The sequence below is a fragment of the Mirounga angustirostris genome, unplaced genomic scaffold, assembly GCF_029215605.1.
Source record: "Mirounga angustirostris isolate CCGP_5_RB_7025 unplaced genomic scaffold, mMirAng1.0.hap1 SCAF_1, whole genome shotgun sequence".
Classification (NCBI taxonomy): Eukaryota; Metazoa; Chordata; class Mammalia; order Carnivora; family Phocidae; genus Mirounga; species Mirounga angustirostris.
In genome coordinates this window covers 79,575,256-79,599,034 of record NW_026991709.1, presented here as the reverse complement: position 1 = coordinate 79,599,034, position 23,779 = coordinate 79,575,256, and the positions used below count along the sequence as shown (strand labels likewise).

At 48.0% G+C, this 23,779-nt stretch overlaps 1 protein-coding gene across 4 annotated transcripts in view; it reads right to left on the bottom strand.

The window, feature by feature from the left end:
- The window catches only part of DGKG (diacylglycerol kinase gamma), a 208,968-nt gene that overhangs the window by 98,953 nt on the left and 86,236 nt on the right, over nucleotides 1–23,779 (bottom strand). For 3 of the 4 annotated variants that reach the window (XR_010409214.1, XR_010409213.1, XM_045903201.3), the window contains exons 13-19: nucleotides 23,048–23,140; nucleotides 21,460–21,519; nucleotides 18,784–18,863; nucleotides 17,565–17,639; nucleotides 14,922–15,007; nucleotides 10,614–10,703; nucleotides 8,357–8,517 (exon numbers count right to left, since the gene is read on the bottom strand). Coding sequence is in view for 1 of the 4 variants with exons in the window: in XM_045903201.3 (XP_045759157.1) it covers nucleotides 8,357–8,517; nucleotides 10,614–10,703; nucleotides 14,922–15,007; nucleotides 17,565–17,639; nucleotides 18,784–18,863; nucleotides 21,460–21,519; nucleotides 23,048–23,140 (645 nt within the window). In the remaining 3 variants the exon portion in view is untranslated. The remainder of the gene's footprint in view (nucleotides 1–8,356; nucleotides 8,518–10,613; nucleotides 10,704–14,921; nucleotides 15,008–17,564; nucleotides 17,640–18,783; nucleotides 18,864–21,459; nucleotides 21,520–23,047; nucleotides 23,141–23,779) is intronic. The other variant, XR_010409215.1, reaches the window with a different exon arrangement.

Below are 23,779 nucleotides of genomic sequence, written 5' to 3'. Positions count from 1 at the left end.
TGAATTTCTGGAAATGCCTTGCCATATTAACTCTTTTTAAAAAATACTTTTTATTTTGGAATATTTTAAGACTCACAAGAAGTTGCAAAAATAGTACAGAGAGTTCCTGTATCCCTTTCACCCAGCTTCCCCCAATAACATCTTATGTAACTATGGTACATTGTCAAACCCAGAAAACTGACTTTGGTGGATGCTGTGATATATTAATTCTAATCATTCATATCAGTAGAAATAATTAGTAGCATTGAATAACATGCTTAGTAGATAATAAAAATATATTTAAACTTCTGGCTTCTTTTACTTGATCTCCACAGAAAGGTCCTTCCCCAAGGTCAAGAAGAGTCGCACTACCACCGTCTATGGACACTTTGCTTTCCTATTTGCACACCCCTTTGCTGCGCTATTGGCCACCTACTCCTCAGAACTCACTATTAGGAAGGCTCCCATGACACCATGCTTCTGGGCTCTCCATTCTCTGACCAGAACTTCTCAGCCTTGAGTCCTATCTGTAGCCTACACCCCATGTCATGGACCATCTCGAGTTCTCACACTTACTACTAGCATCTCTGATGTCTCCACAATGTATATCTGTAGAACCAACCCCGAGCTTCAGACCTAAAACCAAGCTCATCTTTCCTCCTCACACTTGGTCTTTCCTCCTCATTAATGGTCTCATTTTCCAGCAGAAGAATGTGTTGAGCCCCTTCACCACTCAGGCCTCATGCCAACACATTAGGTGCAAGGGTGGACTTTATAAAGAAACAGGAGAATTGAGCTATGGGTTGGGGGGTGGGGAGTGACACAGAAACAAGGGAGCTGACTCAGATACGTGCAGGAAAAAAGCTACAGAAACTCGTTTACTATACTATATGGCTAAGAGAGCACTGAAATTCCATTTAAGCCAATGCATATTAATTCCGTTTCTTGGTATGGACTCACAAAAGAAAATTTCTGAACATTATTATTTTTTAACATCAGGAGGTATCGTTCAGTGGAGAACCTTTTTTTGGAGCATGGGCTATGTGTGGTGAGTAAAATATAGGATAATGGTGGGAGACAGAAAGTCTGGAAGCAAATTAGGGGGTTAAGAGGGGCTTCTGTCATACTTGTATTTGGCAGAGTAAACCCAGCGAGCAACCCACTACAGAGGCAAGTCGAGGCTATGGGTTTTTTTGGTGTGTGGTTGGCCAACACTACCTGCTGAAATAATGTTTTGGGAATTTAACATTTATTTTTCTTTTTTTAGAAAAATATTTTATTTATTTGAGTTAGAGGGAGAGATCTCACAAGCAGGGAGAGGGGGTAGAGGAAAAAGCAGACTCCCTGCTCAGCAGTGAGCCCAATGTGGGGCTTGATCCCAGGACCCCGGGATCATGACCCTAGTTGAAGGCAGATGCTTAACTGACTGAGCCACCCAGGTGCCTGGGAATTTAACATTTAAACTCTAGTTACTGATTGTTTTGTTTTTCCTTTAAGACACATGGAGAGTTGAAGGTCTTGGTTAGGCCCCCCTGTGGACACATGGTGGGAGATGTGCAGGGCCCCCCAAGCCTCTGTCCCGGGTGGCTTCCCCAGACAGGCCTTCATTCTCCCTCCCTGGCTCTGAGCAAGTTTCAGTGAACACTCTGAATAAAGATTCATGTGAAATCTGTCAAATGCTTCTCTAGAGTTCAAGAAAACATTCCATCAACTTGTGTTCCTTTGAAGCACTAATTTTCTTCTGTCAGGAGAAAAGAAAGAAAGAGGAGGAAAGAAAAAAGCCATCACACGTTGCCTGGCATGATTTGTGTTTTGCGACCCTCCCCATACCCCTAGGACTATTATGACTGGCTCCTGGTTTTCTTATTCTCAGGGATATGTGCATAGGCTCCCTCCCTCTGCACAGTTCTTATCCTTGTTGTTGTTTTTGTTTTTAAAGATCTTATTTATTTATTTGACAGAGAAAGAGCACAAGCAGGGGGAGCGGCAGGCAGAGGGAGAAGCAGGCTCCCTGGGATCATGACCTGAGCCAAAGGCAGACACCGACTGAGCCACCCAGGCGCCCTGTTTTTTTTTTTTTTAAGATTTTATTTATTTATTTGACAGAGAGAAAGAGAGAATAAGCACAAGCAGCGGGACTGACAGGCAGAGGCAGAGGGAGAAGCAGTCTCCCCACAGAGAAGGGGGAGCCCGATGTGGGACTCGATCCCAGGACTCCGAGATCATGACCTGAGCTGAAGGCAGTCGCTTAACCAACTGAGCCACCCAGTGCCCTGTTGTATTTTTAAACTAGGTTTTGCAAAGCTTCTTTTCACAAAGACCAGCCTTTACAATATTGTTAGTTAAGCATGGGGTTCCAATGTAATCTCCCCACAAACACACAAAGTAGCAAGGGAGAGCCGAGCAGTTCCTTTGCTGTTGAGTCTTGAAAAGGACATGATGATAAAGACTCTGACTCTGACCACATTTCTCTACGTGGGGATTTAAAAGAGCGGAGATTCACCTTCACCCTCTGTTGAGCTCTGTGGCAGGCACTGAGCTGGGTGTGTTTATATTCAATAGTGATTTCTTTAAATTCTGGGAACCAGTGCTACAATGGTTCAAACCCTTTCTTGGTAATAATTACAGCAAAATAAGACTTCCATTTTTGAAGGGGCAGGTGGATGGAGATGGGAATTGCAAAGCCTTGGAAGTGATGGCATTTCTGAAGGTCACTCTCCGGTGTCCCTTCTGTGAGGTGTGAGGAACAGAGGAGATGATGGGCTGCTCTTTCCTGAGCTAAAACTGGAAGTCCAAAAGATTTTTGTGTCCCTTCCAAATATAAGCTGCCGTCATTTGGACTCTGAGATATTTGGATGTCTAGGCCAGTGCTGATAGAAATAAATTTAAAATTTTCTAGTAGCCACATTAATAAGTGAGAAGAAAAAGGTGAAATTAACTTTGATAATATATTTTCATTGACAAATATTATCACTGCAACATGTAGTCAGTATAAAAATTACTGAGATGTTTAAAATTCTTTTATACTACATTTTTGAAATTTGGTGTGTATTTTACACTTACAGCGTCTCTCAATTTAGACTAGCCCCATTGCAAGTACACAATCGCTATATGCAGCTAACGGCCACCATATTGGACAACACAGGTCCAAGTCACTTGGGCAACTTATGGAGGTAAAAAGGACAAAGGAGACAATAAAAGAGATCATTTGGAATTTGAATAGTTCTGAAAAATTATGGCAGATCGGAGGATGAAAAAGAGCGTAGACCCTTTGTCCCAGACACCTCTCAGTGAGTCCCACTGTCTTAGGACCTCCAAGGGCTCTCACAGGTGACAGACAAGAACCTGACACTGAGGGAATCCAGAAAAGTTGCAGGGAAAATGATTACTTTTTGATAAATTCCCTAATGGGTAGGGGACTCATCATGGTGGAAACTTAGCTGGTAAAGCCTGAGAAGTACAATCCGTAAGGGGGAAAATGGGGTGCGGGTTAGTGTGGTGACTGCAGCCTCTCCTTGGCCCCTGGGCTCCCCTCGCATCAGAAATAGATCTCATTGAATCAAGGGATTAGCTGTTCACTCCGCCGGTGGAGGCTCAGTGAAAGCAGAGCCTTTGAGGCATTTGGAGTTACACATACCCCAGCAATTATTTTCATGGGCCCAAACTTCCTGTCACTGATACCTGGCCATCCTGACATTTCTGCAAATCCAAAAATAAAGAGCAGGGACGAGGAGGCCAGAGAAGCCAGAGGAAGTAGGAGCCTGAATGTTAATGTTGAAAATCTCCTGCCAAGGGGTGTTGTCAGTTGGGAGGACATGTCAACTCGTCACTGGTGGAGGGCCGGCACATATGTAGGTGATGGAAACGTGGTGACAATGGGGCCACAGTTGCTCTCCGGGTGGGCCAGGAGGGTCTGCCCTGTTTATCCCTCCACGCATGACATGGATTCTGCTGGCACCCGGGGCCCCAGTGAACTTGTCAGGGCAAATGCTCTACCACCTGCGGCCACCACAGCAGCAGTCCTCCCTTTTATACACAAGGGAGCAGACTCCGGACATCACTCAGATATTCCAGGTCCTTCGAAAGGGGCAAAGACTTTGCACGGCTCTCTTTGCCAAAGGAGTTTGACTCTAATTATCACAAGGAAGTAAAATTGTGGGGTTGGTTTACATACCGACGTCTTCTCTTACAAAGTTTGGGAAGTCAAATAGGGAGGAAGAGCTTCTGCAAATGTCAGCCCCAGATTCTGTTAGAGTTGCGTGTTGGCTACTTGTTTTCTCAAGAATTTCCCTTTCCAACTTTTAAAGAGCGAGCATACAAACCCTGCAAACATTTTATTGAGAGAAGCCTAAGGGTACACCAAGGAGATAAAAACCGTCCTGGTTCCTCACTGCTTCACAATAAAATATTAAACATGCACAAGCGAAAGGCGTATGAAAAAAATAATCGTTGAGAAAGATATTGTGAAGTTCTTTATAACTTGAAAGATGAACAGATTGGATTATTATAAGTCAGCCCCAGGCAAATAAATACCCTGACCACTGAGTGTGATGGAGAATCTGTTTGTATGCATTTCCTTGGGGGACAATTAGGTGGTCTCCTTTCCTTCCTCCTGTCCCCCAACTTCCTTCCTTCCTACTTATTTGCAAAAATGAATTAAAACCATGATCATCATGGCTCTTGGGATTAGGATGAGGTTATCTAGGTAAGGTGAGGCTGTTTATTCCTTTTTGGTGTGTTTATGCATGGTCAGGAAATACTGAGTGAGTGAAATTTTTTGCATATGGCACTATGTAGAAACAGACAGGAGGTATCAAGAATCATGTTTTGGGGGCACCTGGGTGGCTCAGTCGGTTAAGTGGCTGCCTTCAGCTCAGGTCATGATCCCAGATTCCTGGGATCAAGCCCCATGTCCGAATCCCTGCTCCACGGAGAGCCTGCTTCTCCCTCTCCCTCTGCCTGCCACTCTGCCTACTTGTGCTCTCTCTCTCTCAAATAAATAAATAAAATCTTATAAAAAAAAATCATGTTTTGGCAGTCAGAGCTGAATGTGTCAAGAAAGAAAAGATGTGGGGCTAAAGACTCTAAAGGCAGCCACGGCTGTAAGCTGCCATCTAGAAATTCCCAGGCAGGGCAAGCAGCCCTGCTACCCCGCTCTCCGCTCTCCCTTCTGTCTGCCTACTTGCAGGGCCTGTGTCCCCTCCTCGCTATCATTTTTCTCCTTCATCCAGTTCAGCTCTGGTTTCTGCTCCTGTGTAGGAACACTTCTTGGACCATTCTTCTCTGTTCTGATGGGCTGTCTCCATCACTGAAGACTTGGTTGGGACCATCTACATCAGAATTATCTCAGAGGCCTGTTAAAAATACAAACTTCCAGACCTTGCCCAGACCACCCAAATCAGAATACAAACCAGGATCTATCAGGGGGGTGGAATTTGCATCTCTGACAAAGGGCACCAGTGAGCCCTCACACACTAAATATTGAGACTTCCTGCCGCCCTACCCCCCCCCCCCCCCCCCCCCCAGTGAAGGAAAGCATCTGAGGACGGAGGGGGCTGTGCAGGGGCTGCGCAGAGGCTGTATGGCTCCTGGTCCACAGCTCAGGGGGCTCTGGAGCTCAGCACCAGAGGTTCTCAGCTCCACCACTCACCAGCTGAGACCTGTCTCTGTATTGTTCTAAGCTACAGTTCCTTCTTACAAAATACAAAAGGATAATGACTATACCTACCAATAGGCCACCTGGGCCTCATGTGCAGCAGGAACTCAATACATGTTAGCAAGCTATACTCTGGTTACTCTAAGAAAAGGACACAGGTTTTTGTGAAATTGCCATGATGGGAAGCCCATGCTCTAGAAGCCTCCTGAACACCAGACCTGTTGGTCATGTCCCATTGGCAGTAGCTGAGGGCTGTGTGTTCCTGTTGGGGGAAGCAGGGCCTGAGGGGGGCCCAAAAGGGAGAGGGGCTTTTGAGCCAACAAGAAGAGGAAGGAGGGGTCTGCTTAGGCCACTGGAGGGGGCAGCTTGAAGAGACCTAGGGAGAGGCGTCTCCCCTGAGGCCAGGTGAGCTGGGGAGATAAACCAAATCGGGGCACAGGGACCCTGAATATGCCGCCAGTCCAATCCGCCGTCCACTCAGACCCTGACTGCGGGCCAGCAATGCCTCTGTCTTCTGTTGTAGTAATAGAAAAACAGTGCTGGCTTAGGAGCCAGAGAATGATAGCAAGTCCCTTCATCTGACTCTTTGTTTCCTTATCTACAAAATGGAGAAAATACTGCCCTTCAATGTAGTCGTAAGAATCAAGAAAATACCTATTAATATGGTAAATTTTAAATTCTGTAAATGTACGGTATTTTAAAACATCCTTTCCTCTTCCGTGGTTCTTCTTCTAGTCTTCTTATTAAAGATTGTATTTATTTATTTATTTGAGAGAGAGAATGAGAGAACATGCACAGTGGGGAAGGGCAGAGGAGGAGGAAGAGGGAAAGAATCCCAAGCAGACTCCACACTCAGTGCGGAGCTGACATGGGGCTTGATCTCACGACCCTGAGATCATGACCTGAGCTGAAACCTAGAGTCGGATGCTCAACCAACTGAGCCACCCAGGTGCCCTTCTAGTCTTCTTATTAAAAACCCTTTCCTTAAACCTGCTCTTCCCTTGGGCGCCTGGGTGGCTCAGTTGGTTGAGCGACTGCCTTCGGCTCAGGTCATGATCCTGGAGTCCCGGGATCGAGTCCCGCATCGGGCTCCCTGCTCGACAGGGAGTCTGCTTCTCCCTCTCCCACTCCCCGTTTGTGTTCCCTCTCTCGCTGTGTCTTTCTCTGTCAAATAAATAAATAAAATCTTTAAAAAAAAAAAAACAAAAAAACCTGCTCTTCCCTTAAGCTATCGATCATTTCCCCTTCTGTTTCCTTTTTCTTTTTAAGCCACCAAAGTTTTCAAAAGAGGCACAGATGAGGATGGTTGACAAGAGCAGCTATCCCACAATCCGGACCTGGATGGTTGGTTTAGAGAGATTTCTATGCATCTGAAACTGGGCGGCATAATTCCAAAGGCAGGGTACCAGGAAAGCCTGTAAGGCACAGCATGCCTGTGTCAGTTCCTGGCCCTCACTAGTCAAGGAACTAGTCAGGAACTGACAGGCCCCAGACCCCATCTGCAAAATGGGGACTGTGGGGACAGTGATACACGCAAGACTGCGATGAGGATTGTAATACATAAGACCTAGCATAGCGGTGAGCACACAGTAGGTGCTCAGTAAGTGCTAGTATCTTTGTTGTAGAACCCCAGCTCTATCTGTGGAATGGATGGATCTCTTTTCTCCCCGATTCCATCCTCAACAGTTTAGGAAGCAGGGTCCACCTCTATCCTCTCTGGACCAGAAGCTGAGTTCAGTAAAACTAATTGAGTTGTGCTAGATGTGCTGGGAGCTGGAGGAAGAAAGGAATGTGGTGCTGTCCTTGTGCTCTGGGGGGGGTGGTGTGTATGTAGGGGGTATGTGTTAGAGGTGTGTGTTGGGTGTGTGTGTGTGCGCGCAATGGAAGTGTGTGAAGTGAGCACAGTAAACCAATCCCTTCACTCGAATGCAGAGGGTACACTGACAGGGTGAACACAGAAGGCTGTGGAAGCACCACGAAGGAGCATGGAGCTCACCTGAGGGAGGGGTCAGCTGGGAGGAGACGCCCCCAGAGATTTATGAACACCTGGAGTATAGGGAATACAGTTGAGATGAGGGGAGAGAACAGGAGAGAAGGAATTCTGACAGCTAAGTTAGCTAAGCCAACTTGGGACCACATGGTTCTCCTTGGAGGATCAGAATTCTCACTCTGGAAGCTCACATGAGAGTCTTCTGACTCCGCCCCTTGGTTATTTCTTGCTGTTACTTCTTTTAAACTGTTTCAAATTATCCAAGGGGTAAATCTCTTTTTTTTTTTTTTTAAAGATTTTATTTATTTATTTGAGAGAGAATGAGAGAGAACACATGAGAGGGGGGAGGGTCAGCGGGAGAAGCAGACTCCCTGCCGAGCAGGGAGCCCGATGCGGGACTCGATCCCGGGACTCCAGGATCATGACCTGAGCCGAAGGCAGTTGCTTAACCAACTGAGCCACCCAGGCACCCTAAATCTCTTTTTTTAAAAAAAAGTTCTTATTTTCTTGTGTTAGTTACAATTATAGGGGAAGGAATTTCCTCCATCATCTAGGGTCGGGGTTTGGTACATTCAGGGTGGCCATACCCAGGCCACACGCAAGGATGCTTGGACCCAAGTCAAGACTGGGTTAGCTGGGAGAGCTGAAGAGAGGGATGATGGGGGACCAGAACCTTTCTGCCCACCCAGACGTTTCTCTTCCATGAGAAAGGCAATCCTTGACCAACTCACCACACCGATGGAGAAATAGTTGTTCATGATGTTGTACGGGACCTGGTCCCCATTCTCCACCTCCTCTCTGGGGATGACTTCCAGATGCCAGCGGTCTAGCATCACCAAGGGGCTCTGCTCGATGTCCTTCAGGATTTTTGTCAAGCTGCCCCCTTCATAACCTGTGGAGCACGGCATTATATGTGACCCCAGGGCAGAAAGGCTAACTTGTTGCTGATGTACAGGCAGCTATCAAGGCAGGGAACTCTGTGGGCATCTGTGACCAGGAGACTCCCCAGTGTGTCTGGGGGCCAGAGACACTTAGGTTCCCTGAGCCATGGAGGAGGAGAGGACAACAGGGTGTAGTAAGAAAGAAGCTGGGGAGATTTGGAAGGCAAAGCAGCTGGGGAGATTTGGAAGGCAAAGGGGTGGGGGCTGGGCAAAGGTGGGCAGGCTTACGTAGCCACAGCAAGCCCTAGAGAATTGGTGGGCTGGGGGGCTGGGAAGCTGCACACGGGAGAACAAAGGATCTGTTCCAGGACTGGGTCATGTCGGAGATGGACAGTGTGGTAGGCAGAATTTTAGGATGGTCTCCCCTATCCCTGCCCACCCCCTCAAGGGTATATACCCTGCAATTCCCAGGACTTACAAATAAGATAGGATAGTCCCTGTCATGATTAGCTATATGATATGGCACAGTTGACTTTAAGCAAGGGAGAGTATCTGAGTGGATTTGACCTAATTGGCTGAGTCCTTAGAAAGGACTGGGCTTTTCCTTAAGAAAATGATTCAAAGCTCTCATTGAGAGGGATTTCAGGTGAGGGAGATTCTCCGTGGCTGGCTTTGAAGATGGAGGGATCCATTTGTCAAGGAAAAAGGAAGCCTCAAGGATTTAATAATGGTCCCAGCTGATAACCAGCAAGGAAACAGGGACGTCGGTCCTATAACCACAAAGGACTCACTTCTGCCAACAATGTGAATGAGCTTTGAAGCAAATTCTCCCTCCGGAGACTCTAGAGAAGAGCACAGCCTGTCCAACACCCTCATTTCAGGCTGTGAGGCCCAGAACAGAGAACCGAGTCATGCTGTTCTAGGCCTCCTGACCGACAGGACTGTGAGCTAACAAAGGGATGTTTTAAGCCTCTACATTTATGATCATTTGTTATGCAGCAATAGAAAAGCAGTATAGAAAGTGAATTTTAAGTCGTGAGAGGTTAGTGGGAGAGACAGTCTTTTCTTTCAGATAACACTCCCACGTTCTGCTTACCTTTAGGGCAACCCTGAAGAGTATTTTCAAGTTGTTAGTTTGGTCAGCTCCTTAGGGACGCCTCACAAGATAACAATGGTAGCAACTATGTAGCTGAGGACCTGGAGGCTCTCTGGGAGCACAGGGCTGGGCTTCCTGCATGAAATTTGCGCCTAGCTGTGCTGCCTGGATGCACACAGCCTGGGACCACATTCTGCTTGTTCCTCTTGAACAGAGGGCTCTTCCCTAGCCTCAGGGTGGGGCTGAGGACATCTGTTCCTGCCAACTTCCTTCTGGGGCTGGCTTCTGCTTCCTGTGCTCCTGCCACCAGGCATGCACCCAGCTCTGAACACTGACCACTGCCTGAGCTGGTCTTGAATCCTCGCTGAATCCATCAGCCATCTGGAAGTCCATCCCAGTTCTGCCTGCCAGACTGCTCTGCCCCCTTCCATGTGCTGTCCTGACCTCCTCTGCGCTCTGGAGCATTCCCAGCCCCATGGGGGCGGCTGCAGTTTTCAGAGTTCTCCTCAGCTCCTGCCCCTTGTTCTGTGAACTGGTCACCACTTTGAGATCCCCCACAGGGGGATAGCAAAATGAAGGCCAATGACCATGGGGGCCTATGATGATCTGGATGCCCCAAGTAGCTGGCAACATAGCTTTTCAGTTTGCATTCTGAGTCCTAATTCAGAAGAAGAGCAGTAATTTGGAGAGGAGGGAATTTTATTCAGGAAACACCTGAGTGAGCCCTTACTAGAGTGAGCATTGTGGGGGACATAGAGGAGCCTACCCTAAAGCTGACTATGTTCTGCTGGGGTGGACAGGCTCTAGGCTGAGAGTTTCAGGATCAGAGTAAATAGACTGAGGGGTGAGCACAGGTCTCAGCAAAACTTGGAGAGCAGGGGAATGGTCATGGAGTAGGTAGGACTCTGTGGAATGGAATTCTTAGAAGGGAAGTTCAGCCTAGCCCTGCAGAGCATCCCTGGAGATTGGCGTGCTTGTCCCCGGGGGAGAGCCACTGGCACGCAGACTCACCTCCTCCCCAGCGGAGACAGCGGGCCAGGTCATTTCCTGTTCCAAGAGGCAGGACAGCCACCGGTGGATGCTTTGCAAAGTTGGCCTTATCTGCAATCCATGCAGAAGAAGAGAAAACCATATGCCACCAGATTACGGAACCTGTGGGTTATTTAATTATCCCTGATCTGTCGCTTAAAACCCCTCCAGGGCATCTTTGTTTGCAGAGCTCCCATAATGGAGAGCACTCTACTTCCTAAAGCTCTTCCTTCTGCAGTGTGTGAACCGTTTACAAAGGATTCTTCCATACTGAGCTAACTCGGTCTCCCTGTAACTTGCACCTGCTTATCCTCATTTCATCCAAATTCTTTCCTTTGAGGTGACAGCGTACACCTTGAAAACATTAGTTTGTAATCGTAATTAACACCTTCTCCATTTGTCCCTCACAGCAACTCTGCGGGGTATTATTATTCTCCTCATAGATGATGGAATTGAGGTTCAGAGGGGGAAAGTAAGTCTGGAGTCACGATCCAAACCCAGATCTCTGTGGTCCCAAGTCCAGGCTCCTCCTTGCTTCAGGGGCTACGCAGGTGCACGGAGAGTAACCACAGCTGGGTCTGAGAAACCAGGGAATCGTGGGGTATTTGGGAAACTGGCGCTGTCTCATCTAATGTCATTCAGGTTGAAAGCTTAAAAATAATATTGTATCTAACAAACAAAACCTCAAGGTGTTATTTGGCACACAGATACGAGTTCGTCACTTCTCCCACCTCCCAGACTCGCAAATCCACAGTTCCCAAGCTGCTCTGCCATGCGGCTTGTGAGGAAGCATCAAACTGAACCGCTGGAGAAAGCACAAACATGCGTGGTTTCACGGGGCTGCAGACCCACAGCAACATGTTGGTGGCACGGAGGAAGGTGGGACAGGCTCGCGCACCCACTGGGCTCCAGGGGGCGCCACTGACATAAGCTGCAACAGGCCCGGTGCGGGGATGTGGGTGAGGCTCACTGAGGAGTGCGCTTGGGGGGACGGGAATCAGCAAGTGGGGCGAATGCTAGGGCTGCCCCCGCAAAAGGGGGAGTTCACAGGTCCCCCGGGTTGTCTGGCTCATGCCACAAGTGACTGAGCTCAGGCAAGGCCCTGGGCTGAGCTCACCACCAGGAGGTTTAAGGCGGGGGACAGAGCAAAGCAATGGGCTCTGTCATTGTTCCTGGAACACGTGGTCTGCATTTCTGCTTCCCTGCCCTTGTACCTGCTGCTCCCTTTGCCTTATGTCCGCTCCTTCCGTGGGCCCCATCTCAAAAGATCAACCATCTTCCTGGTGTTGAGGCTAGAAACCTGGATGTCATCCTCGGTTTGTCCCTGTCCCTCACCCGGCATCATTCACACAGCAGTTTCCATGTGCTGTTTCCGTAATAGATCTCTCGGCAAGCTCTTCTCGATATTCCTGTGCTGATGCCTGAGCTCAGGTACATGATTCCTCCTCCTCCCCCCCCCCCCCCCCCCGGTACTGAGCCGCTGCCTCTTTACTTCCCCAGTCTCAGTTTCCCCTAGTGGCTCTTCACCCCTCCAGGGCAGGTGGTCCCTTTCCCTCTGTCATGGTGCCCATCATCTCCAGCACGGCACCAGGCTCTGTCCTCCGCTCTAGCCTCCTCCTGCTTGATGGGTCAACCATGCTCAAGTATATTCAGTGCCTTAAAGTCACAAGCTCTCTGTTTGTTTAGAAGCTGCCTCTGGGAGGCCCTCCCTGGTTGCCCTAGTCTAGGCCAGGCGCCCCTCCAGTGTTTCTTGTCATCGACTACTCGTTTGTTCTCGGTATGCACTGTAACCTCCCTGGGGGAACTATGTCTCAGTCATCACAGTATCTCTGCGCACATTTACTGAGGGCCTACTATGTGTCAGGTGCTGTGTTAGGTACTGGGGCTCTAACAGTGGGTCAAAGTGCCACGACACAGGCTCTCATGGTGCTTACAACTGAGAGGGAGAGACAGATACTAATACAGTCTTCAAATAAATGATGCAAAATTCCAAATTCATACTGGAAAGGGAAGAAATGTGATCATATAATAAGGTGACTGAGGCTGGGTGTCAGGGAAGGCTCCTCTGAGGAAGCCACACTTTGGGGCTGAGAGCTGAAGTAGAAGTTGACCAAGGAATGGCCAGGGCGCATACCAAACCGGAGGAAGCACTTGGGCAAAGGCCCTGTGGTAGAAGGGAGACTGGTATATTCAAGGGTCTGAGAGAGGGACTGGGTAGCTGGAGTTTAGAGGGAGAGGAATTGAGGTACGAAGTAGGGCTGGAAGGGTGGGCAGCTACTAGAGCACCAGGACCTTTTGTCTCTTTCCTAAGAATAATGGGAAGCCACTGATATGTTTTATGTACATCACAAACCCACTGCCATTTAGGAAAGACCGCTCTGGTTGTAGAGCATAAACAGATCAGCGGGGGGACCAAAATGTGGTGGCAGAAGGCACTGAATAGTGCTTTAATATTCTTGAACGAATGAGTGAATGGATGAACATTATGCAGTTATTCCTTTCACCACTGTTTTCTCTCATCAGGCCACCAACCTGTCATATGACCTTTATTCTTTCAATTTTGGGCATCCCCTTTCCCCTGTGTTCTCTGCAGATGAATTTTATAAAACCACCAAAGCCGACATCCTCCTTCGTGATGGAGAGGGAAGCATGCAAGCAGCTCCCAGGCCTGCAGCCACCCAGCCTCTGCTGATCAGCTTTTCCTCCCTGGGCTCCCAGAGGATGCCTCCCCCCCTCCCACAAACAACTCCTGAGCTGGAGGTGACAGGAGAGCGTGGGTGGCTGCTTGGCAGGGCTGTGTCCATGGAAACCGGAGTGCCTGTGGGGAGCAGAAGGTGGCAGGTGTGCTGGGTGTGGTCCCACCCCTCGTGGTAGGCTGCTTATGACCCCCACAGGCGCAGCCTTCCCTGCCTCGGTCAGGGTCTGCCCATGTCCATCCCTGATGCCTATATTCCTCGCATCCTGTTGCCTCCACCTTCAAACAATATCCAGAAGCTGACTCCTCCCCACCACCACCTCTGTGTCTCCTGTCGTCCAAGCCTTGGTCACCTGTCACTCGGATTACTGCAGGAGCCTCCTGACCGGTCTCCCTGCTGCTGCCCTTTTCTCATGATCTGTCGTGTCCTTCCTCTGCTCCAAATCATGCAGCGTCTTGGGACCTTTCCTGTATGAAAGCCACATTCTGTCTACTATCCAGCATATCCTAGTGACCTGTTTCATTGTCTGTCACTCTCCCCTCACGCACCCTGCTCCGAGCACGCTCTGCAGCCCTCTTGCTGCCTTCAGCAGGCTGGCCTGCTCCTACCTCAGGGCCTTTGTATTTGCTGTTCCTTCTGCCGGAACTGCTCTTTCCTCAAGTATCCTCACGGCTCACCTCTCCTCCAGGTCTCCATGCAAAAGTCATCTGCTCTGTGAGGTCTTCCCCAAACACTTGGGTCTTAGACTTAGACCACCCCTGACCCTACCTACCTTGCCCCTTCCCTGCTGTATTTTTATCACCTTCCAATATGCTGTATGTTTCCCTTGTTTTTTGGTTGATTGCCTGTCTCCTCCCCCTAGAAAGGAAGCTCCAGGAGGGCGGGATTTCTATGCATTTGTTCACTGTTACATCTCCAGTGCCTGCAGGAGAGCTCGCACATGGAGGTGTACATGCAGTATTTATGGGAGGAATGGTACACAATTCCAGAGTTAGCCTATATCATTTATGGGGGATGAGATGTCCAAGGACCCACAGATCCAGGCAGAGCTGGACTGAAACTCAGGCCTCCGGATTCCCAGCCTGGGCCCTCCCTACTTGCCTTCTGATCTAAGCATACTGGACACAGAACAGTGTGACCTTTCTTTGCTTGTACTGAGCTGCACTTTCTAGGTGTGCTTTCTGGACTCAGGCTCAGGTGTTCATCTAAAGGTGATTTGCCCCAGGCTATGTACACACACCTGTGCTTAATTCTCTGGCCTTTACTCACCACCCTAGGTCTGGCTGGAGTCCTAGTCCTGCCCTCTCTCCCTCACAGCTCCCCGAACTGGTCTGTGCTGCCACTGCCCAAACCCCGGCCGTGACAGATGCTTATGAGGCAAGGCCTGAAACCAAACAGTTACACCTGTATCTGTGGGAATCCTTCCATTTCTCTTTTCCTCCCAAAGTAGATATGTAGTTAAGCAACGCTCCAAGAGCGGAAATAAGGATGAACAAGACATGGCTCCGTTTCTCTTTCCTGTTGATTGCCTTCCTCTGACTTTCAATATACTTATTATAAATAAACTCTAAAGCCCCTCCCAGCCCATTCTTACCAATGCAATCCAAAATCCAGCCAACTGTCCCATCTCCTCCGCAGGCTAGAACACGGAAGTCTGGAGTATCACGGAAAAAGTTCAGTCTGGGAAGTAAAAGGCCAAAATGGTCTTATTTACTAGGCTGTGGCTGACATTTGACACTACTTGAGTCAAGAGTCTCCCCTATTCCCTGGGAGTATGCTACAGCCCTGACTCCTTTTGGGGTTGGAAGGGTCACTTAGTGTTCTGAAACCAGAACTTCAGTGCCACTGAAGTATAGGGAAGAATCCTGGGGAGCCATGCTTGTAGAAGGAGAATCTAACTCAACATTCAACACAAACAGGAAATGGTTTTTAGGAAATTCGCTACTATTTGTTCAGAGGAGGCCACAGTTTGCTTCTTTGGGCACCAATACAACCAACCCCCAGTGTACTGACTCTTCTCTGGCTCTCCTGCTTGCTCTGTCCTCCGAAGCTCTCCTTTAAGTCAGATGCAGTGAACTAGCTGGATCTTCATCCCACTGTCCTGTGGGTCCAGACCCGAGTGGAGGGAGCACCATTTCCCCTCTGGGGCCTTCCCCCTTCAGAGTAGGGCTCTTAACTGAGGGCCCACAAATCTCTAAGGGATCTGTAGATAGAATCGGAGGGCCATGAACCTGGCAGGAGAAAATGTTACATTCTTATCTTCGCTAAACTCTGAGATTTAGCCTCTCCAATTATGGAAGCCGGCAACAAATCACAGGTGTGAACAATACCTATGACTTTGTTAGAAGTCAAATTCAGGTATTTTCATGTTTTATTACAGTTGTGGTAGCTGCCCCATGCTATCACTTATGCTCATCACTGTTTTTAATTAATAGTAGTTACTAGACCTGCCTTGGATCGTATCAAAAATGTGTTAGTAAATCACATATATTCCCATATCCCAGTATTTTTGTTTTTAATATTTTGATAACTGTCTTTTCAATATAATTCATTTCCCTGGTGATCCTATAGATTTCATTTTACGCATTAAGAAAAATTCTCTGAGAAGAGGTCCATTGGCTTCATCAAGCTGCCAAATGGGTTTCTGGCACAAAAAGGGACAAAAATCTCTGCTTCAGAATAGATGTGACCTGCCAACATCCATGGGAAGCTGAAGCTCAGGGGTTCCCCTCTGTCCAGCCTGGTGGTCTGAGAAGACCCCTGGGGCTTTCTGAGTCACTGATGCGTATGTGGGCAAAGCAATATTTCCTCCCCTCCCCGACTCCTGCAGAACTCTGCTCTCCTCTAGGAAGTGAATTCTGAATGGAGGCCCCTTTCATTTCGGCTAGACAGACACAGCAAAGATACTCCGGGCACAGCAGTCCTGGAAGTAGCCCCCAGGCTTGTCATGCAAGACAGAAACAATTTAGGATGAATGAGGTTAAGCCAGAGTATTGTATTCAGGTATCACAATGCCCCGAAAGAGAGGGGGCTTGTAAAGGTACTTGCAGGCTGCCTTTCAGTCACAGGTCATGACGGGGCAGTAATTACGATCACGGTGACAGTGAGGACACCCACAGCAGCATAGGTGGGCTCTGTTTAGAAATCAGTTTTACATGTAAGTCATGGCAGAGGTGCTGGACTTGCACTCACATTTCTTTCTCCTTTTAACTGGGTCTTGCACCATCACAGCCATAGAAATAACAGCTTTGTGTCAAACAATGGAAGACTGGGACATGGTGCCTTTTTATAGTCCCTCCTGCAGCCCTGTCCCCCGCCCCCACCCGCTGAGGGTCTTGCTGAACTGAGCCTAGAAATGCAGGTTAGGAGGCTGGGCAAAGCAGCTGTGTGCTGGGAAGCCCAGCCCAGTGTGCACGGATCTGAAAAGCTGGCCTGGAGACCCACAGGCTCGGGCTGGCCAGCAGATGTCCCTAGCGCACCAGCCCTGTCTGGTAAGAAGCCCAGTCTGGGTGCCTTCCAGCCCCGATGATGAAGCGGCCTCTGATTACAGGGACCTGCAGCCATCACATTAGCGCTCCCAGCGGGCCCAGCCCCTCCCACCAGATGGGCAGTCCGACCAAAGAGGGGCTGCCTGTCTCCTCACTCTCCCGCTCTAATGGGCAGTGAAACAGCCAATAGGCACCCGGCAGGAGAAGGGCCAGGGGCAGCTTAACAACCTCTAAATTGGATAATCCTGGGGGGGGGGGGGGGGGGGGAAGAAGTGATTTCATTGAATAACCAATTGCCTCGATCCTAAAATGCTCCCCAACAGCACACGCAACAGAACTCTGAGTCAGCTGTATAGATTTCCGAACTGCTGACTGCGCTAGGAAAACTCTTTCCTCCTCCCTGATGACTCAGTGTGAAGACACCGGCTAACAGCCTCACATAATTTACCAGCCCGCTCTTCCTGTCAATCCAATGATTGGCATGTGTGCTTTTTCTCTTTTACAAAAACACCAACTTTTTTCCCGGTGAGGTACATAGGGGGCTTCTTTCCAGAGCTAGCCACAAGGAGTGTTCCTGAGCGACTCCAGGAGTAAGTAAGTGTAGACGTGAGGAAATGAAGACAAAAAGATTAAAAGGGCAGGAAGGGTAAGTCCATAGATGAAAGAGACAAGGAGGGTGACCAAAGAAAGGTATCTTCTTCAGATGAAAGGGGGAGGAGGAGAGATAAGTAACGATCGTTTCTCCATACCCTGGAGTAGGCCCCCCATTGTCCAGGTTGAAAACTTGTTTGGGGTTGAGCAGATAGTGGAATTTCCGAAGAATTCTATGGAAAAAAAAAAAAAGAAAGAGGGAGAGAAAGAGAGACAGAGAGGGAGAATGTCATCGTGAGAAGTCACAGTAGAGCAAACACCTCTGGAGCCCACTGGTGGTGGGAATCTGGGTCCATTTAAACCCAAGAGGGGAGAAGACTGCACAAGGCCCTGCAGACCCTGAAGTCTCAGGTCCAGTTGGCTTCATTCACACCCTCACGCCCTGGCTCAGGGCCTCCCCACCATCTAAGATTGTAGCATTCAACCCCAGGACTATCCTCCCTTGCGGATGAATAAAACTTCTATTCTCCTAAAGCTCAGTCCTCCTCCCAAATGTTCCATATGTTCTAGGTAGTACAATTCTGCTCTTTGTGGACTACACAAAGGTAACAAGGAACCCTCTATGGAAACCCCCCACAAAATTCTGGGATCAGGAGGCAATGCAGGAGGTGGGGCTGGGGAGGGGAAGCCAGGGGCAGTGACCACCTGTAGGCTTGGTGTCAAGGCTCCAGCTTGAGACTAATCAGGTCAGTTCAGGAGGGGTGCCCTGCCCCCTGGACTAGGGAGCAGGGGTTCTCATAGTTCTCACTTTAACCCTACTTATTATTTTTGTAAACCCGGATTCCAGATCACTGCATCATCTGTCCATTACCCTGAGCTGAACAGGTTGGGGGGAGAGAGCTGCTTCACCCATTTTCCCTCTCTCCTCCCATTCCCTTAGTGCTTCCAGGAGACTGGGCATTTCCTTCACTGAGGAAGGAAGGAACTCATTTCTTAGGAGTTGGACAGCCCAGGAGGTCCCAATCAGGTGAGTCCTGCCACTCCTCTTAAATCAAGAAAGGACCTGCGAGGCTGGGAAGGAAACAGGCGTCTCAGAACCTGGTCGGAACTTGGGAGCCATAATAATGGCTCACGTGATGGGCCTGAGGCTAAGCATGTGTCTACTTTAATCCTCACAACGGAGCTATGAGAGGAGCGGAGGAAACCAGAGCACAGGGATGTTAAGCAGTTGGTTGATCCAGGTCATAAAGTGGTCGGGGGTAGGGCTGGGACGGGAACCCAGGTCTGCCTGGCTCTGCAGTCCGCCCTGTTGAGGGGAAGAAAAAACCCGAGTGAACTTGTCTCAGCCTCTCCATTTTGAAAAAGAATAGAACATACCTTTCTCCTTGTCTCCCTCCACTCTTGGGGTTCACCAAGACCAGCAGGGGGTGGGTACCCGGGGTAGGGATGATCTTATACTTCAAAGGTAAAAGAAAAAGAAATTAGCTCTTTTTCAGCCAAGAGGATGAATGAGACGAGAGTTGACGCTAAGATGCCTTCCAGAAAAGGGGGACAGGAAGCAGTTCCCAGCATGGAGGAGAGGGAGCTAGGAGGTAGGTCTCTGTCCACTGGCTGAATTTTCTGAGGGGTTAAGCAGCTAAGTGTCTTTGACTTGAGTGGACCTAAGCAGTGTTAATGTTGGCAGGAGTCTGAGGCTAGGATCAGAGATGCAGCAATGGCACCATAGCTTTAAATGATTCAACAATGGTGTGATATTGTGGCTATAAGCACAAGATTATAGATATATTTTTTAATTTATTTTTTTAAGTAAGCTCGATGCCCAGTGTGCGGCTTGAACTCATAACCCCTGAGATCAAGAGTCGCACGCTCCACCCACTGAGCCAGCCAGGCATCCCCTATGAGCACAAGATTATACTTCGTGAGGGATACAACTGAATATAATTTTAGAAGTTATGGTCTTCTGGTCATACACATCAACCAAATAACACTCGTGAAGTTAACCATCACTTCCACCAGCATCTTCCAAATCCACATTTCCAGCCCTAGTTTTTCTCTGAGCCCTGATTCCATATTTCTCACTGTCCAATGGATACTTTTAACCAGACATCTCACCGTCACTGCAAACTCACATGCCCGAACCTGACCTATCTTCTGTCTCCACAAAACTGGTCCTCTCTCCTGGCTCACTGCTTCTCTTAAACATACTATTATCAGTTGGCTAGTCATCTAGGGAAGACCCCATCCTGCCAATTATTTCCTTGAATGTCCCTTAATCTCTGGCAGTCACCATGGTACCCACACTGCTTGGGCCTTTCCCACCTCAGGTAAGGCCTGTATGCAGTTCCTTCCTGGGACATCAGTCATGCCACTACTGCTCAGAAACCTTTAATGACACCTTCTTGCCCAGAGGATAAAATCCAAATCTCTTAACGTGGCAGCCATGGCATTTTAGCACAGCCCCAATCTCCTGTTGCCTCTTAAATGCTAAAGCCCTCAGTGGCAGTCCCAGTCAAGCCCGGCTCTGACTCTCCAGTGAGTGTGTCTCCTGCCTTCCCACCCTGGGGGCCTGCTCACACTGGTTTCTTCTCCTCCTTGATGCCCTGAAGAGCCCACTTCCTTCCTTTCAACCTCTTAAAAAGAACTTCTCATTCTCAGGGCCCAACTCAAGAGCAATTTCCTCTATGAAGCTTTCCTTGATCACTGCAACCAAAACCATTGCACTTGAAGCATGGAATATCTCCTGGGTTCCTTTTGTTGTCTGTTCATGTGGGTTTTGTTTCATGTGTTCTTAGGTAAATGTCTCAAAATGTCAACTGGATTCTAAATGCCTCAGGAGCAGGGCAGGTGTGCGTACAACCCTCCTCCCAAGCATCCCATGACACCGGATCAGGAAGTGGGTACTTAATAAACACTTGTGGATCCAGCTGAAGGACAGACTGATATGGAGGTGTAGCTGTATTCCGTATTCAATGTGTGATGCCTACCTTTCCAGATCTCAAGCTAAAATTTGAGCTAACACAGTACCATGTTGTTTGAAATGGACAGCAGCATTCTTTATGATTTTTTAAGAATTTTCTCATCTGCCCAGGGTGACTGTCTGTGTGACCTCCGGGGATGATATTCAAAATATTTAATGATCTGTACAGCATGGGCACTCTCAATCAAAACAGATGCAGGATAACCAGATGGAGGCCAGCTGTAAACAACTGGTATACCTTCATTGTGTATTTGTGTGTGTGTGTGTGTGTGTGTCTGCTCCACCTGACTTTCTGCCTTTCAAAGGGTCTAGAGCTATCCCATATTACTATGGTTTCTCCATCATTATTGCTTATGTTTTAATTTTTAAGACACACTAATTTCAAGACCCACTATTTCCTTTTCTAATACTTTTACTTGGTGAACCCAAGTAAAAAATGAGTTCTTAAGGGACGCCTGGGTGGCTTAGTTGGTTAAGAGTCTGACTTTGGCTCAGACCATGATCTCAGGGTTCTAGGATTGGGCCTCGAGTGGAGTCCCGCATCAGGCTCCTTGCTTGGTGGAGAGTCTGTTTGTCCCTCTCCCTCTTCCTCTACCCTTCCCCCTGCTTGTACTCTCTCTGTCTCCATCTCTCTCTCAAATAAATCAATAAATCTTTTTAAAAAATTCTTAAGTATACATTCTTAAGTATATATTTAAGGTTAAAGAAGAACTTTTGGATCTGATTAACTTTGTTTTGGCAGATCACATTCTAGAAACAGCTTGACAGTCTTGGAAAACCCATTGTATATTTTCAATAAGTTTTACATAACTTGTTCCTAAAAAGGTGATAAAGTTAATTTGACCAGCAATGAATCAGCCAACCTCCCTTTTCACCATTTGCCAACAGTGTGGTGGTCAAAGATAATTCCAGAAGGTGGAAATAAATTGTCCCTCCTGTGTGATGTAATTATGTAATTGACAGATGAGAAAGCAAATGTTGAGATCTATTTCTCTAGAACCCAAACCCTGTCCTCCCCACAGGCAGCCTTGGACACACTTAGAACAAGAGACTGGACTTGGGGCTCGCTGAGGTACCTGCATTACAAGTTCACCCTTGGCTGACACACTGCCATCAGACTTCCCACCTTGCCTGTCCTGTGACAAGAAAGACAAATACATTTTTAAAAAAATGCCCTAATTAAAAAAAAAAAAGATCAGAAGAAAAACAAATAGTTAATATAAAGAAAGAGAATATAAAACCAATATAGAGTCAGGAGGAGTTTTTCAAAATGGGGCTTTGGACCTAAAAAAAAGACATGTTCCCCTATGGGTTTCTCTAGGACTCCCCAGGCGTCTGTCATTCTTTGCTCTGACTTTAACTTGGAGACATTGGAACAGACCTAGGGAGAAGAAACACTGAAATTGGCAGAAATCTAGTTTGTTGATTTAGAAGCCTGAGCTCTGGGAAGCATGGTCTTAGATCTGGCTTCTCTGTTCAGCACTATCTAAATGATGTGATACTAAGTCATTTTTCTTAGTTTTGTTTGTTTTCTTCAGTGTTTATTATTTTTTATTGAGGTTTATTTTGCATAATATGGTAAAATGCTCAAATCTCAATCTCCGGCTTGATGAATTTCTATATACATGTATACCCTTTTAAGTACGGTCTCTTCAAACATAACTCCTGGCATTTGAATTTCATAAATGAAATCATAGGCAGTCTTTTATTTTTTTCTTTTGAGTATAGCCTCTTTTGTTCAGCATTGTATCCTTGAGACTGTCCATGCTTTCGCAGCTAAGCATGGCTCTCTCCCACTGCAATGCAGGATTCCATTCCACGGATATGCCTTAGACCCCTGCTGTCAGTGATCGTTTATTTAGCTGGTTTCTAGTTTTTGACTGTTATGAACAAAACCGATATGAATATTCTTGTGCAGATCTTTTGGTGAAATAAGTGCTCGTATTTCTCAGGCAGATACAAAGGAGGACATGTTGGGTCACAGAGTTAGTGTATTTCGAACCCAGTAGGTACTGCCACTTTGGTTTTCCAAAGTGGTGTTTTTCCTTCAGTTTTTTCATGAAACAGAGTAGCTGGTCAAGTCAAGCGTGAGATAGGAGGGATCAACGGGACCTGGCAACATCTTGAAGACAGAAGGGGACGGTTAAGTTGGTCGGTATTTGGTCAAAAAGAGGAATCTCCAACACAAGAGACTGAAAGCTTCAGATGGAGATAAACGGACTTTAATTTTCCTGTTTACATCTCCAAACAGGGTTGGGACACCTAAGTGGGAGTCCTCAAGGGAGGGAGAAGTTCATGTTTAGACAACAGAGACAGGCTCACAGGGACAAGGGAGGCCTGGGAGGCCTAGCCACATGCAGGTGGTGACAGAAATTCCTGCAGCTGTGCTCTGCTGGCAAGGTGCTTATAATGTATGTGCTTTCCTTGATGGGCCATGTGGAGCATTCTAGAAGGCCAGCAGTGAGCCCCAGTCAGAGGAGTTTTCTGTCACAATCTGATGAGTGCCGCACTGCCCTTTCAAACGTGTAGTGAAAACACATATGTATATAGAAATTCATTAGGAGTTGTGCGGAAACCCTCGGAGGGATGTGACTGACTGAACGCTGCCTGCATCTGAGCCATGAACCCAGAGAGCCCAGAGCCTGGCGGGGCAAGAACACTTACCCGGGTCACAGGGCATATTGAAGTGGGCAGCAAAATATGGTCTCTGAGTTCCCCACCATCACACAATGTTGATAATTCACATTTTCGGTGAAACTGGAGGGAAGAATGAAGAAGAGAGTGAGTGAAACTGACCAAGGCAATGCCAGGTGTGAGGGTTCAGAGGTTTGCTGGGGAGACAGCTATGCAATGCTCCCCCAAATCCTTATGCACTGCTGGCTTTGGTGGTAGAGCTGCATGAGTGTGTGTGTGTGTTTGTGCATATGTGTGTGTGTGTCGTGTGGTGTGGTCAGGGGTGCCACGTTGGCTGCAGGCAGAGAAAGGAGACCGAGTGCCATCCACGACTGCTGGAGTGAAATGGTCATGGGCAGGCCTGGGACCCTTCAGCGTGGCACTGCCATGTGGATTCCAGAAACCTCCTTGGACATTTGCTCCCTAGGCTCTGAGACTCTGTAAGGAAGGAGATCTTGTTGAACAGACTTGCAAGAGGCTGGAAGTGAAACCCAAGACTCAACCAGTGCATTTTAAGAGATCTACAGTCTCATGTGGAGACAGACACATCCTTTTTGAGGCTAATACCTGGCCAGGGGGACAAGACAAGGACACAGAGCTGGCTTTGGCAGGCAGCATGGGCAGCGTCAGGTGTCCGGAGGGGACGTGGAGCGAGGCTGCTCTAAGGGGCGTGCCTTCCGCGATGCCTTGAGGAGCAGGGGCTCTCGTGTCTCATTGTATGCC